Here is a 15,107-nt window from a genome sequence, read left to right as displayed (position 1 = left end):
CTGTGTATACAACTGTGTTCTAAATCTGTATTGTCAAAATCTGAGGTTTGAATGTTTTTCATTTGAAGGTTTGGTGGTTTCCCTGTATACATAAACTATATTTAAATATGGGTGTAGATTTCAAATACCTGGTGATATTTCAGATTATTTTATCTCATTTAAGATCCGGATTTGAAAAATGTAATAGAGAACAGCTAGTGGTCGGAGGCACTAGGTTTTCTGGTTGTACGTTATTTTGTCCCAGATAATTGTTCTCTAGGATTCAAAGATGAACTGATAAGATTTTGGTGGACAAAGTTAAAGTCACTGACATATCAGGTAATTTCATCACATCTGACATAAACATTCACTTACACTCGAGGATTATCTGATCACAATGTGTGGGTCCAGGGAACTGGGAACTGATAATTTACATGTTTGTCCTTGAACATGATTTCTTAAGTCTGTCTTTTGGGAATTCCTTCAACATCGAATGCGATGTCACTTGGACTCAGTCAAAAAACTAAATGTGTATGTATGGTAAGCGCATTGTCAAGACATAAGGTGAGTGTTTTTCAATGTAGCATTTCTACTTTGCGGATATACATAGTTTATTTAAATATGGGCATAGACATAACTGACATAGAAGAGATATTTTTTCTCTTCAAGTCTTTGGTAGAGGCAGAGATTTGAACATCTATCCTACAGCAGTAATGGTTGAAAGCGTTTTTTCCTTCACTTCCTTCAGTTTCCATACTGACGTTACGAACTTGTAATTGTCCACAAGGTATTTTCAAGTGAAGGTTTTACTTAGCTTCACGCTGAGCTCTGATCCCTCACCGCTGCTCACGCCTCACAGTTCCTGGGGAAACTGTCAAAGTAATAAAAGTGGAGCTGGTGTTCTGCCACATTTTGGGCACCATGACTATATTCTGTTTTTCCTGGCATCATATCCTAACCCTCGCTTTCCGAAAACCATGTGAAGGCTCCGCAATTTTAAATAGGCCATTCAGAGCGAGCATTTCCTATGACCGAGTGGAGCCTTCATGCATCATGGCAGATGGTTTCTATGCCTCTGAGCCCGCGACAGCCAGTGGTTGAACGCGTTATGTTTTCGAGTTCTACGTCCATCTCAACGTGATATCTTGCCTTAGGGGGATTTCCTCAAATCTGTTACAAATATTCACTCAGACTTCAGGTTGACCTGATTCCATTTTGGTCGTCCGAGGTCGCGGTGATGTCACAAAGCCTTTTTGTTTCACCTTTGGCACAAACATTTACTTAGGCTTGGATTTAATCTTGCCTAACCAAAGGTCAAAAGTCACAGTGGCCTCAAAAGGTATGTTTTTCCTTGAACATAATATCTTAAGATCAGCTGGAGGGAATTTCTTTCACTTGGTCTCAAAGATGAACTGATTAGATTTTGGTGCCTGGAGGTCAAAGGTCAATGTCACAGTGACCTCATGTTACTGTGAATGTGACGTATCAGGACTGCCTGTAAGGAATTTCATTACATCTGGCACAATTCACCTGGACACACTGATAAATTGATTAGATTTCAGTGGTCAAAGGTCAAGGTGGCTGTTTCGTTTTTGGCCTCTTGAATATATCTTAAGACTGCATGAGGGAATTTCTTCAACTTTTGATCAGCTGTCACTTGGACTCAAAGATGAAGTGATATGTTTCTGTTGTCAAATGTAATGATTACCGTTACCTGGAAAATAAGTATGTAAAATATGTATCCAGAAACGGCGCTGGCTGTCAGAGACATACAACTGCAGTGCAATAATTGTAGTTCACTCAGACAAAAATCAGAAAGTTTAGTTTCATACAGAGTTTTTATTTACAGCACAAATGTTACATCAAGAATTAAAAGAGCAGCGTGAAGGAATTTCTTTTTTTCATTCACATGTGATCATCAGCTTCAGCACCTCTCAAACACCTTATAGAGATCAGGTAAGTTGGCGATCTGCAGCACCGTGCCGTCCTCGCTGAACTTCTTGGGCGGACTGAAGAGTGTTCGAAAAGCTTTAAAGATGATGTGTTCCACTTTCCAACGCCACGAGTTGGCCTCATCATCCTGAAACAAACATTTCACATCACATTTGGCTTTTCATGTCATGGATGTATCCTGTACTCGATAGCAGTACAAGTTGTAAGTGTTCACCTGCTCCTCTCCGGGCTCGGGCTCCAGGATGTACTGTTTCCTGATGGAGTAGAACATGCTGCACTCTTTACTGAAGTCTCTGAAACACTCCTTCTCATTGTCCCAGTTCACCTGTAAAACAGAACAGAGACACAGAACACATCAGATAGAACGTGTGTGTCTAGAACCTTGTCCTAAGTATGGAGAGATGGAACAAGACTTCACCTCAGTGGCCAGGCGCAGGATGAACATGGGGAGACCTTCCATGACAGGAGTGTACTTATCAAGCAGTAGAGGCAGCCCTAGTAGGTTCCCTTCCTACAGTTAATGAAACTCAGAGTTACAAGCATGGCCCTTCTGGAAGAAGCAGCATGCATGGTCATCACAAATATGAACCTGGAACCTGACCTGGTCTATCTCCATGGAGAAGTAATCCTGCAGCATCTCTGCATTCTTCTTCAGGAAGTCCACGATGTACTGAGCCAGGCCTTCTTTAGGTCCGTCCTCTTCAGTCCAGCCGCTGTCCTCACTGTCCAGAGCCAACATGGCCAGGTCATAGAGTGGAGCTGGAGTCTGAGTCCACAGAATAAGTCATTCAAATATATGCTGCATCTGCACAATATCTTTCCAATCATCCCAGTCCGGACTTTACTCACAGATAGTCTTAGTACGCCATAGTTCCCAAAGTCGTAGATCAGTATTTGGTAGAAAAGCTCCTGACTGTGACCAAACAGAATGAAATGAGACATTAAAACAACAGATTCAAACATTGGAAATGTGTTAGATAACAATCATGCTGTATTTGGAAACTGACAAAGGGTTGAAACGCAATGTTTGAAAGCTTGAAATCTAATAAAGATTTTGAAGCCTTGTGTGTTTTGATAGGCTTTTGAAAATAATTATCTCGAGTTTTCCGTCTTCAAAACTGCAGCACTCTTTTTAAAGTGTTTCTTCAACACATTCTCAGTTTCAATCCTGTGCATTCGTTTGTTCGGTTTTACAGGTTTGAAAAAACCTTGTAAATGGTGATCTGAAAACTCTTGCACGTGGACTTAGGCCTGCACTCTAATTGTAGTCTGTCTTTTGCAGAGAAAACACACATTTGCAAGCTTGCAGATCAACTCTTTCATGCGATTTCAAGCTTTAAAACACTGACATTCAACGCTTTCTTTGCAGTTAAGGATTAAGTCATGATATCTATCTCATAGAAATGACCCTTGTGTCTTCAGAGTCTGACCTGAGTTTGGTTGTGTTGAGCAGGTACAGTTTGGTGTGATGTTGGATCAGAGTCCACTGGGGATTGACGCAGCCAACAAACGAGTGGCTCTGCAGCATTTCCTGGAGACCTGCAGTAAACACACACACACACTCAGGAGGACAACTTCTGTCGACAAGTTTGATCTATTTTGTCAACTGTATTGTGTAAACTGCTCAGACTGAAGTGGGTATGAGGGCTGTGTTTACTTGGATTATATAATTATACATGGTGTGTTTACCTTTGTGTGTGTTCTCAGTGATCTCTTCTCTCAGCTCTCTGATGCTGTTCAGTTTTATGGCTCGTCTCTTGGGCGTGGCTGCAGCCGTCAGGTCCGCGTCTTCTTCCTCTTCTGGCTGCTGCTCCTTCCTCGGACGCTTCCTAGGTTACAATAACACAAACACACTGACACACAGCCGACCAGCCTCCTGCAGAGTGTGACCTCTGCATGTTTACAGACACTTGACCCACTTCCTGACTCCACAGGCTGTGTGGACGTTTCCACATTATATCAAACCACTAATGAGAAACGGTTATGTTTATCTTAGGTAGAGATAAGACTGCAATTACTTTTCTGGCCACATGGGGGCAGATGGATTACGTGATGAAGTTGGAATGACTCATTCAGCAGAGAATTAACACATCCAGCAGATATGAAGCAATGCCAGCGTTTATTCAGAGTTGTTATTGTTACCATCTGAGGAAAGTAACTCAAGGTAGTATCTTCTTATTTAAGTCTCATTCATACTACTGAGAAAAAGATCTGGGTTTGAACTTTCTGGATGTTGGACTTCTCTTCACCTGCTGGTTCTTTACTCCTGTCTCGATGTTTCATCTCACCTTTTATTGCAGAAATCTGGACTATTGAGAAACCGAACCAGAGTAAATCTATTTGCTGTAAGCCAAACACTGAGATAAAACACGCTCCGCAGAGCTCCCATAGGCTGGTCATGCTTTTTGGGTTCATTACAGTGACTAGTTTATTTCTAAAAATGATAAAAATAGAGATGCATGATAGGTGGCGCTTCAAAAATGTGTCAAGCCCAATCATGCATCTCAAATCTGTCAACAACACAGACTGCCGGACGGGATCTCATTTAAGGTGAGCCGCCTCTGATCGGTTACTGATTGACAAGGAGGTTGAGACATGAGTCACCAGGTACGATACATGTTTATGTTTGCATTCTTCCTCCAGCTATCTTACTCTGATCCTCTCACTAAAGAATCAGTCACCCATGACCTGCCCTGATCTGACTTGCACAAACCACATCTTGATTGTTTGTGATGACGCATGTTCTAAATCCTCTGCTGAATACCCACCCAACCAAACAACTGAAGCTCTGGTTCACCTATTAAAAGGATTCATTTACCTTTGAGCATCAAAAGTGCCGACACTGCTTTCTTCTTCTTCGCCGTTTGGCATCTCTGCCTCCTGCTGATCCAAGGCCTCCAGCATATCTGCATCTCCTGTCTCATCCCACTCTACGCCGCCAGGCTGGGTGGTTTTGTTTACGGCCTCTTTGCAGCTAGGACCAGCTGCCTCCGGGTCAGGGGATGGCTTCTCTTTCGGCCGGAGGAATGCGTCCAGTTTCTGAGCGCGACAGTCGGTCCTCACCATCTGATGCGCGTAGACTCGCTCAGTAGAATCTGCTGTGGCGCTGGAGGACTTCACCTCCGTGCCACCTGAGATCGACAGGCCTGGCAGCAACGTCTGTGTGATAAGAGATATTCACACCTCAAGTTCTCATATGTGAAAGGAGACAAGACCAAATAACAGTTACAATGTAAAACTGAGGCTACATCCACATTACTACGTTTTTGTCTGCTACAGATACGCTTAGCATCCCGATACAGAGTTATAGAACCGAGTTGTAAGTCGCTTTGGATAAAAGCGTCAGCTAAATGAAATGTAATGTAATAATGTAATGTAAAAATAGAGGGGATTGGAAATCCTGCTCACCCCGTTGAAGTTTTAAAAACGCCAGTGCTACAATTATTTGTCTGGACTGGGAGAAACTAGGATGTTTAGAAACGATGACACTCACAACAGCTTGCTGATTGGTTCTTTTCGGTCACGATGTAGCCTACTCTGATTCGTCAGGCTCCTATCACATGACCCCCTTGCAGAAAGAAACAGCCAGCTACCAAAGTAAAATCGCAACTTTGAAAATCACAAGCGTTTCGGACCCTGTTCTTTTCACGCTTTATACTAACGATACTTATTGCTGCTTCTCATTTGTAGCTTAGCTCTTTATGAAACTAACAACCGAATGCTTCCTGTTTAGACTGGAATTCACATGCCCAGTGTAAATGAGTGGTCACATGATATTCGTTTTCAAGTATGATATGGATGAGGATTACAATCGATACTTAGTCATGTGGTCAGAGATTGTTTTGGTTGGAAAATGCCGTTGCCAAAAAAAAAAACGCAGCAGTATGAACATAGCCTGACAGAGGGTATCTGTCTATATTACAAATGGAGATGTCATTAATTCCTGTAGTGAAAGTACCAGCATATTTACATAAATAGTAATTGAGTCACGTCATACTTGTGTGAAATATGTGCGTGAGGAGTTGGTGCCCAGCAGTTTGCTCTCGATGTGCTTCTGAACACTCTCGATGATGCTGTCTTCATGTAAGAAATGCACCTCGTGCTTGGTGGGGTGAACGTTGACGTCTACATTCTGTGGGGCGATCTCTAGGCTGCGGGGATCAGAAAGCACCGGTCAATATAAAATGAATTTAACCACTATAGAATCGTAGAAATATAAAGGCAAAGTTAGCTACCTGAGGTAAAGGAAAGGATGTGCGTTCTTGGGAAGATAAGCGGTATAAGCGGCCTCGATCGCTTTCTTCAACGCACTCGACTCCACCAGACGATCTGAGACATCACAGATTACAATCTCCATTTTAACAAAGCGCTAAGCGGTTTATCTTCAGCGATGAGTTACTTCTGCACCAACATCTCCTCAATACATACGGTTGATGAAGAGGATCAGGATGCATTTCTTCATTGAGTAGTTTGCGTTTGAGATGTAACCCTTCATCTTGAAGGCGAGCTTCTGATCTTCACAGCAAACTTCAATGAGCTCCCTGAGAACGTGGTACAGAGCCAGTCATGCCGTCAAAGTTAAAGATGAAGAAAGATCAAAGCTACAGAGAAAAATTTAAGCCGATTATTTTTGTCTTTTCGTGGTTGTTTGGCTAATACCTGCTGACTGCGTTGCCAAACACGACTCGAATATTATCCACTACAGATGCATTAGGAAGAGTCCTCACATCTGCCACAGTCTGTCCATGCTGTAAAAGGAAAATAGGGTGTTCAAATATGACTGTTAATAATATTGTCATTTAATTGAAGAAAATGTTTTTTTCTGGTGATGCAGAGTCAGTTGTGGTCACTTCACATCCTCAAAATATCCCCAAAAATTCTTGTGCAAGAATAAATGAAAACAAAGGCACATCTTACCTTTTTGACACAAAAGCTTTTTCCTGAATTGTGTATGGCGTACCTTCAAATCAACATCAGAACATTGATTACAGATTAGGAAGAAATACAAATACAAAGATACAGGAATTCTGATTCATAAGCAATAAAGCCTCCAACCTGCTGACCACTTCTACGATCCTGGAGTGCTCATCACTGGGGCTCTTTAGAGCTTTCCTCCTGGTGGACACATTATAGAAGAGGTCCTCCACCTGCAGTCAGGCAGAGCAGAGAACTGTCAGAGGTCTGCAAGTATCCAACAGCTTCAGTGTGTCAGAGGCGATGTGTTCAATGAACTCACGAGAATCTGTGTTCCCTGGTTTCCGGCACATTGTTTGAGAGGACCTTTCATTTTGCCATCACTGTAGTTGGCTCTGCATGAAACCAGAATAAGAGAATAGATCCATTACAAAGGCATCAGCTTCCTGGTCACTTTTTTATCTATTATCACGTGCATGTAATCTCAATGAGGAGGAAATAGAGCAGATGGGGGAAGAAGGATTTCAAATGATATTGTACCTGTGTGCACATTTGGCATCGGCTGTTTTGGTCGTTATGGTAACATGTGCCACATGGCTTACACTTGCAAGGGCCTGCATCGAAGAACAAAGAGTATGAGTGTGTCAGCATTTAATATCCGACAGTGTAATACTGCAGCAGGGCAGGGCTCGAAGCTGGCAGCGCTGCTCACCTCTCCTCTAAATCCGTAAGTAGCAATAGCTGACAGGTCCTCAAAAGTCTGGAGCTTACTGGTGGTGAAGCGCTCGCAGACGATTTCCATATCTTCTTTCTGCACCAGTGAAAAACAGACAAAATCAGAAATCAGTGGTTCTTGAACTTTTCCTGGCATTCCCCCCCTTCAGAACAATTCCCCCGACCCCACAATGACGAAGTAATAATAAAACAAAATATATCCAAATTGAGTTGTAGTGAGGTAAAGGTCAGCATGTCAGCCTCATCATATTTTTATATGGATTTTTCCAACATAAATCATATCAATGCAAGTTGGTGTCACTCCTTATTTTCCCCTCCTCAAACATGCCCCAATGCAGTGGCTCCATCACATCCCCCACCCCAGTTTGACAACCCCTGACCTAAACTCACGCACACACACACACAAACAAACACACAAACACACACACATACACACACACACACACACACACTTACTTCCCTCAACGAGATCTGATGAGAGCAGAGAAGGTATCCCACTTATAGTTTTCTCCTGTGTGAAGCTTCTGTCAGTACGATGGTGACTTGACAAACTGAACTGATCTTTTCAGTAACTTCTACAGTCACTCCGTTGAGAGGGGGGCTGCCCCCTTCCTGGGGACCACAGCCTGTGTGTGTACGCCCCTGTCACCCACCCTGATGCCTGTGCCGTTGTCCTGAATCTGCAGCGTCTTCAGTCCTCCATCTTTCACCGTCACCTGGATGCTGCTGGACTTGGCATCTAAACTGTAACGTAAAGAAGTGCTGTCTGTCGTTATACAGCCATGTTGTATCTAAAAGAACAGATCACAGGACTGTTGCTAAGTTACTGCTGTTGTCGAGCGGCTGCACGTGATGTAAACAAAGTTGTCTCCTGCCTGACATCGTCACTTCTTTGATTCAACTGCTGGTTACTTGACAGTTGAGAGGTTACCGTGAGCGAACTGTGACTGTGGTGCTGAGTTACCAGTTTTCTATCAGTTCTTTGACAGCGTTGGCAGGACGCTGGATGACTTCTCCTGCTGCGATCCTGTTCACCACTGTCTCGTCGAGCCTCCGGATGACTCCCGCCATGTTCCCGGTGCTGCTCACCGAGCCTCGGGGCAGAAACACGGCCGCTGACGACTGAGAGCTCACAGATAAACACGCAGACACCTGTATATCTCAGTTATAGTGTAGCATCACACAACTCAGCTACAAAGAAGAAGCATGGGACCAGAGATGGGACGTGTAGGAGGTCTCACTCTTCCTCAATAGGTCAGCGGAAGATATCATTTCTGTCATTCGCTAAAATTGACCATTAAACGCTTTTTTTTTATTTAAATGTTTATTTGTTTTATTAAATCGGAAAAAGCCTAGAATCACGTTTTATCTCAAATATGGTTGGCAAAAAGAGACTTTCGTTTGAGCCGCTCTTTACTCTTGAAGTGATTCGTCTTCTTAAGCATACACGATCTTTGACGACAGCGCGGGGAGACTACGTGGGGGCGGGACCCCAACTAAAAGTCTTCTTCTCTGGTAAATATTCTGCAGCTCTGGGCCTTCGCTACATTTGCAGCGCCTTTAAACGATTGACGAACAAATCGTTTTTTACATATAAACATATTTTGTTAACAATCAACCAATACTGTAATTTTACTGCTGCTTTAAAAAAAATCTAATGTCAAGGTCCAGTGTGTAAGATTTAGGTGAAAGGGATCTCTTTGTAGAAATGTAGTGTTCCATCTAAATTGTATGAATTGTTGATTCCTTTACCCTAGAATTGGCCCTTTATATTTAAATACTTTATATTTACATCGGGAGCAGTTACTCTCTACGGAGCCCACCAAGTTTTTTGTAGTTGTCTAGTCTTGACAAACTAAACAGGGGAGGGTGAGGTGAGGGGTATGCAGCTGCAACATGCGACTTCACCACTAGATGTCACTAATCTCTACACACTGAGCCTTAAATCCACCAAGTAATAATAATAAACCAGTGGCTAATTATTAATAGAAAAGGATAAGATAAACTAATTTGCCCCCTTAGGGAAGGTGTATTTGTTTAGTCTGCATAAAGATCAGATGTAAGAAGAAATGCAGAACATTCCTTCTCCTTACAACTACGCCTGCTGTAGAGTAACTATATACATATGTATATAACACAAGACAAGTTTCAGTGTACAGCACATTTCTAGAACGAGGCAATTCAAACTGAGTTACCTGAATTATAAAAGGCATCATGACAAATTGTGAAAGCAACAAAACCATACGAAACAAAAGCTTTTAAAATAAATTACAAATATTTGCATACACAATAAAATAAGTAATTGAAATAAAAATAAATAGAAGGAAAGTAACAGTGCAAGGTAAGAATTTGGTTATTTCATGATTTAAAAAAAGACGGTGGCAAACAGGAGAGTCTTCAGCCTTTATCTAAAATATAGTATTTTCAGTACTGAATTTTTTAAAGGTTAAACAATGGTGAAAAAGGAGTGAAACTTTGGTCACATGCTTAACTGTTTCTTTCGATATGGACAGATTAGCAGTGTTTATCATTGACACAATGAAAAGTCCAAACTGCAGGTGTACTGATCTATTGGTACAAAACTCAAAAGAAATCAATTGCATGAACAGTTATTTTACTCCAACCAGAGGGTCTAACCACTGCCGAAAAGGTCTCATCTGAGTATTATGTAGTGTATATTCAAGTTGAAATTATTCCTACAGCCCATGATTTTACTAAAAAAACTGTGTGAAAAACATGAAAATGTGTGAGAAAATTGTTAAGATATTGTACAGTCCTCTGCACATTCACTTGTAAGGGATTCACTGTGATCCTCAAAAGAGCACATACTCAGTCAGACTCTTGCCGTCTCTGCATACCTCACATGGTCTTGTTTTTGTGGGGCAAGTGCTGGTCCCAAATCACAAATCTTTAAAAATAATTTATTTCTCAGAGATGCTTTATAAGGCTTAGACAAGCCTGTGCTGTACTTATCCTCACTGACTTTTACAGTAACAGTGCCAAAATTATGTTGCTAGGTTGCAAAACTTTAGCCTCAGGCGAGGATGACCTCAACAGAATAAAATCCTATGACTAGGCCGTCCAGGGAGAGGCGCTGTTTGGATATTGGACCAGCCAGAGACTTTCAATGTCTATGCAGTCCCATCTGAACCTGGTTCTGGCTAAATGATAGCTAGAACACAAACACTATTCTCAAGTGCCCCTCAAAAAAAAAATAACCTGAAGAAAGCTAGTGACAAATAAAACAGTTGAGATCTACTTGTTTTTATTAAGCCTACGTTTTCCATTCAATGTTTGCGTTGGATGTTAGAGTGAAACAAAGAATGTCGACACTGTTTGTATTTGAGAAAACCACAAACGTTTTATTTTATTTATTCCACAGTCCTTGTTTATAAAAGGCAAATGTGTCTCATATGAAAAGGTGAGACCTGTAACCTTGTTGCCCCTTAAAAAGCCACTGTCTATTTTCAGGCTCCATGTCTGTCGTTAAGAAAACTCAGTAGCAGGGAAGGGTTGGAGCTTGGTTGGAGTCACTTAGAGCCTAATAAATATTTTAAAAATGCAGCAGACAAACAACATAGAAGCTTTGGAGCACCAAACTCATCTTCTAATGCAGCAACCTCCTTCCTTCGACCCGTTATATCCTTTTTGATCTGGTAAATCTGGCCACATTCCTGACCCAGAGAATCTTGTCTAGATAACCCCAATCTACACATTACTTATCTACATCACATATAGATCCTCCCTCCGGCAGCACTAGAGCTAACCTGGCATGGTTTAGCAGCTCAGCAACTTTGCAGCGCTGATCTTTGGATGTTTGCCAACACCTGTTCAATTCCACAAAGGCGCTAACCACAGGTAGACGCAGGAAAGCAAACAACACAACCTGAAAGGTCACTGGAAGCATGAAAGGATGTCAGCTTGGCACTGACAGACACGTGGCAGGCTCCTTTTTAACCTGAACCACAGGGTTCACCCGGAAAGAGGGTAGTGACAGCAGAGTACTATTATTTCTTATTTTGGTTATGTCATCATTGGTTATACATTGGTCACTCTCTCTCTCTCTCTCTCTCTCTCTCCCTGGCCTTCACTCTTGCTCAAGTGCTTCCTTTATCAGCTGAGGGAAAACAAACACTATTGTTGTGTCTTTGCATCAAAGATGTATTGAGGGGATATGATGTTTGTCCTGCATGGGACGTGTGTCCTTGTCTCAATGCAGGACATTCCAGTATGTGCTGCAGCTGCAGGATATACAACAGGATACAATACAATAGAGGTGGAAACTAGTCATGCAAGGAAAAAAGTTGATGTAAGCCGGAGAAATGGCCTATAGCAAAATGCAAAGTTGCCTCTCTTTTTTGTTGTTGTATATTTTTAATCTACGGTAGCAATCATGAGGTCATTGCAGTGAGCTCCCTCTAGTCTGTGTAAATGTACAATGTTAAATGTCAGATTCGAGGCTGGGTGGGGTCAGAACTGGTTGTGTACCTCTTAGGGCACAAAGTATCTTTCTGCTTCTTCCACTGCTGTGCTCATATTTTCTCTTAACTGAAACTCAGGTTACAAGGATTTCAAAGAACGGCCTCTCCTGTTGCTATACCTCCGAGGACAGGCACAAACAAGTGTACAACCTAATTCAATTGTTCACACAGAGGTATACACAAAAAGATGGGTTGGTAGGGAGGGAGTGAGGGAGGGAGGTAGGGACGTTTGTTGTCTGCTCTGTTGGTTGGTGAACCTGAGGTACATTTTCAGAACATGCATGCACTTACTACAGAAAGCCAAAATGTAACTAAAGTGGATTCAGAAACAGAGAGAAAATAAGCCCTGATACAAATCACATGGGAGCTATACACGGAAAATACACTTTTAAATAAGCAAACACAGAAACAAATAAAAAGGGCCATTCAAATCAGATACAAATACAAACCTGCTGCCGAGTAGTATACCCATTGTGTGAAGTGAGGTCAGTATCCAGTTGCAGCAAAGTGTGCACCACCCAGCGTGGCCTCCCAATACATGTTAAACCAAAAGAGCCCATTCAAACTCATCTCGGTTTAAACACAACCTCGGACCATTCCTCATCTTTTTTCTGCTGTGTGTCTTTAAACTTCACACTGACAGGAGCCTGTTGTTTGGACTGTTGTGGTTTTGTCTCAACTACGTGTTTATATCTCACACCCCCCAGCCTCCTCTGACAAAAGACTGCACAGCGATCACTGACACTGAAACGTGTACAGCATCTCTTAGAGACACAAAATGTTGTAGGTATACAATCAGCTGTGGAATTTGGCGTGGCCTCTCCAAGTGACAAATATAGTCGATCCTGTCTCTCCTCTAAGATGAGGGCAGTCTCTCACACGTTCTGAAAATAAAATCAGATTAAATGTCAGATGAAATCTAAAATCAAATCATGGTAGTTCTCTAGTATTTGACTCATACATAAATATGTAAGAATTTCATAATCTCAGTTGACTCACAGGTTGATAAGAGTTTATTAACTATGTGTTAGAGCAAGTCATCAGTCCAGTTCAAGTGTAGTGACACGTTCGTTTGAAGCGGTGCGGATTAGTCATCCTCGTAATTCCCCCTCCATCATCTGCACAGGACGGGCTGATCTCACCTCCTTGAGAACTGCTCAGTCTTCCTCTACCTCTCCCTCAAATGATGCATGCAGAAATAGATTCTCCAGCTGCTGCTCTTCCCTTTTCCTCTGTTTTCACATCCTCCTCCTCCTCCTGCTCTCTCCTTATTATCACCATCACTAAATCCCGATGCTATAAACAAAGGATGAACTCTCCCAGCTAGATACAAAAGTTTGGTCACTGGAGAACTGAAGTACTTTAGGAGCCACTGTTTGTAGTTCTACTGACCAAAGATACAACTTAAAATTGTTACAGGGATGATGCTAACCCTGCACACACAGTGTATAGACTTGAATCAGGCAATGCTCAAATAAAACGGACATTTTATGACAACAAACGATTGGGTAACCTGCTTCTCCTATGTTATTGGTTGCAACAGTTAATGAATTACTAATTTATAAGACATTATTTCCTGTTATCATGTTGATGTTACGCTGATGTCATTCCTATGATCCTGAGATTATTTTTCCATCTATACAAGCTTTAGGTTGTCTAAAACCTTTTATGATGCAGAGACATCTCAAAAATGCATTTTTGAACTATGCATGGTGTAATTGTATAAAGGGGTTAGTTCTACATGCCGTCACTTAACTTCTTTATCATAAAATAATTTTTCGATCTTTACCACCATTAGATTGTCTCTCGAGCATTATTACTTGACCTTGTCCTTTGACTGATCAGCTCCAAAAGTGTATTACCCGGTGATACCCTCTGTAGTTTGATGAAAAACTGTCCAGGTGTTGTTGTGTTACTTTGTTCACACACAGACACATAACTACAGTTTATCTAGTTTCTACAGTCACTAAAATTAGATAAAAGATAAGATAAGTACGCTCACAAAGACCATGCTAACATGCTGATGTTAGAAAATGTATGATAACATGGTCCACCATCTTAGTGTAGCATTTTTATCTAATTAGCATTAACACAAAGTAAGGTGGGGGCTGGCATGATAGTTTGCCCTGAACCAAAGTACTGGACAAAGTAGATGAAGATTTGAGTCATCAGCTAAGTTAACAAATCATGTCAGGCCTGCATGTCTTCTGAGGACAGAGATAAATGTCTGAATTGATTTAAGAGCAATCCATCTTATAGTTGAAGACACATTTCATTCAAAACCATTGTCAACCTCATGCTGGTAGTAGAGGAAAAGTCCGGAGTTCATCACATTCAGTGGGATTTATCATCTGGGGAACATGAATATATGTTCACTTGTTACAAGTTATTTCAGTCTAAACTGAAGTCACGGAGTTATACAGCTAACTTGGCTAAACATCTTATTTTTTGCTACTTGACAAGTTTAGACAGTGAGTTCCCGCATGAAAGAAAAACCTGCCAATACCTGTACAGCCTCACCCTACACCTTCAGCAATTCTTTTATATTCATCATAAATTCATCAGTAGTCAGCTATTACTTTGAAGTCATAGTTACATTCTGTTTCCTGTTCGGCCTTGAATTTAAATATCCCCCTCTGCTGTGTTACTGTCGATTCAACTAAAACAAAAGTTTACAGAGTCACGTTCATTCAATCAAGGGCAGTATTAAATATTTCATCAAGAGCGTGTTATCTACTGAGCATGTTCCAGCTGATGCATGGGAGCTGGTGAGGGTCTGACACATGGCACGATCATTAGAGACCACACCTCTCAGATTGCATTAGTCTACAGATGATGCTGTTGATTAGTCAACAGGATCATATTCTTCATAACAGTACATATGACTCAATGTGGAGCAGCAATCCCATGTTAAAAGTGAGATATAATTAATCTGCAGGCATGAGTTGTATCTTAATACTTTGGGTGAGCCAGACTTATTTTACAAGGCCCCCATGTAGACAATGTTATCGCTTGAATCTGATCTACTCTTTTTGTTTTCTTTCA

General features: G+C 41.5%; 1 protein-coding gene across 2 annotated transcripts; it reads right to left on the bottom strand.

Moving 5' to 3' along the window:
• Window positions 1-1,798: 1,798 nt before the first annotated feature.
• Window positions 1,799-8,793, bottom strand: mlh1 (mutL homolog 1, colon cancer, nonpolyposis type 2 (E. coli)). 2 transcript variants are annotated; one of them, XM_053436156.1, is made up of 19 exons: window positions 8,546-8,793; window positions 8,235-8,325; window positions 7,559-7,657; window positions 7,387-7,460; window positions 7,169-7,241; window positions 6,988-7,079; window positions 6,850-6,892; window positions 6,592-6,680; window positions 6,361-6,473; window positions 6,168-6,261; window positions 5,930-6,083; window positions 4,751-5,091; window positions 3,622-3,761; window positions 3,363-3,471; window positions 2,782-2,845; window positions 2,534-2,698; window positions 2,351-2,443; window positions 2,147-2,257; window positions 1,799-2,059 (listed from the first exon to the last, which is right to left on the bottom strand). In XM_053436156.1, exons 1-19 carry the CDS (start codon window positions 8,650-8,652, stop codon window positions 1,904-1,906), a joined length of 2,208 nt encoding a protein of 735 aa, XP_053292131.1. In that variant the 5' UTR covers window positions 8,653-8,793; the 3' UTR covers window positions 1,799-1,903. The 2 variants fall into 2 exon arrangements, with proteins under 2 accessions (XP_053292131.1, XP_053292132.1); XM_053436157.1 differs by lacking the exons at window positions 8,235-8,325; window positions 8,546-8,793 and adding an exon at window positions 8,038-8,220.
• Window positions 8,794-15,107: the final 6,314 nt, after the last annotated feature.

The sequence above is a fragment of the Pleuronectes platessa genome, chromosome 12, assembly GCF_947347685.1.
Source record: "Pleuronectes platessa chromosome 12, fPlePla1.1, whole genome shotgun sequence".
Classification (NCBI taxonomy): domain Eukaryota; kingdom Metazoa; phylum Chordata; class Actinopteri; order Pleuronectiformes; family Pleuronectidae; genus Pleuronectes; species Pleuronectes platessa.
Note: the sequence above shows the minus strand (reverse complement) of the source record. Positions and strands in the feature narration are given on the sequence as shown.

What these genes read in the sequence shown, in the direction of transcription:
- mlh1 (XM_053436156.1), bottom strand. Translation starts at nt 8,652, where the DNA reads ATGGCGGGAGTCATCCGGAGGCTCGACGAGACAGTGGTGAACAGGATC. An exon ending in TTTGGCAACGCAGTCAGCAG is followed by an intron (nt 6,474 to 6,591) that starts GTATTAGCCAAA and finishes CCACGTTCTCAG; the next exon opens with GGAGCTCATTGAAGTTTGCT. An exon ending in ATGGCGTACTAAGACTATCT is followed by an intron (nt 2,699 to 2,781) that starts GTGAGTAAAGTC and finishes CTGTGGACTCAG; the next exon opens with ACTCCAGCTCCACTCTATGA.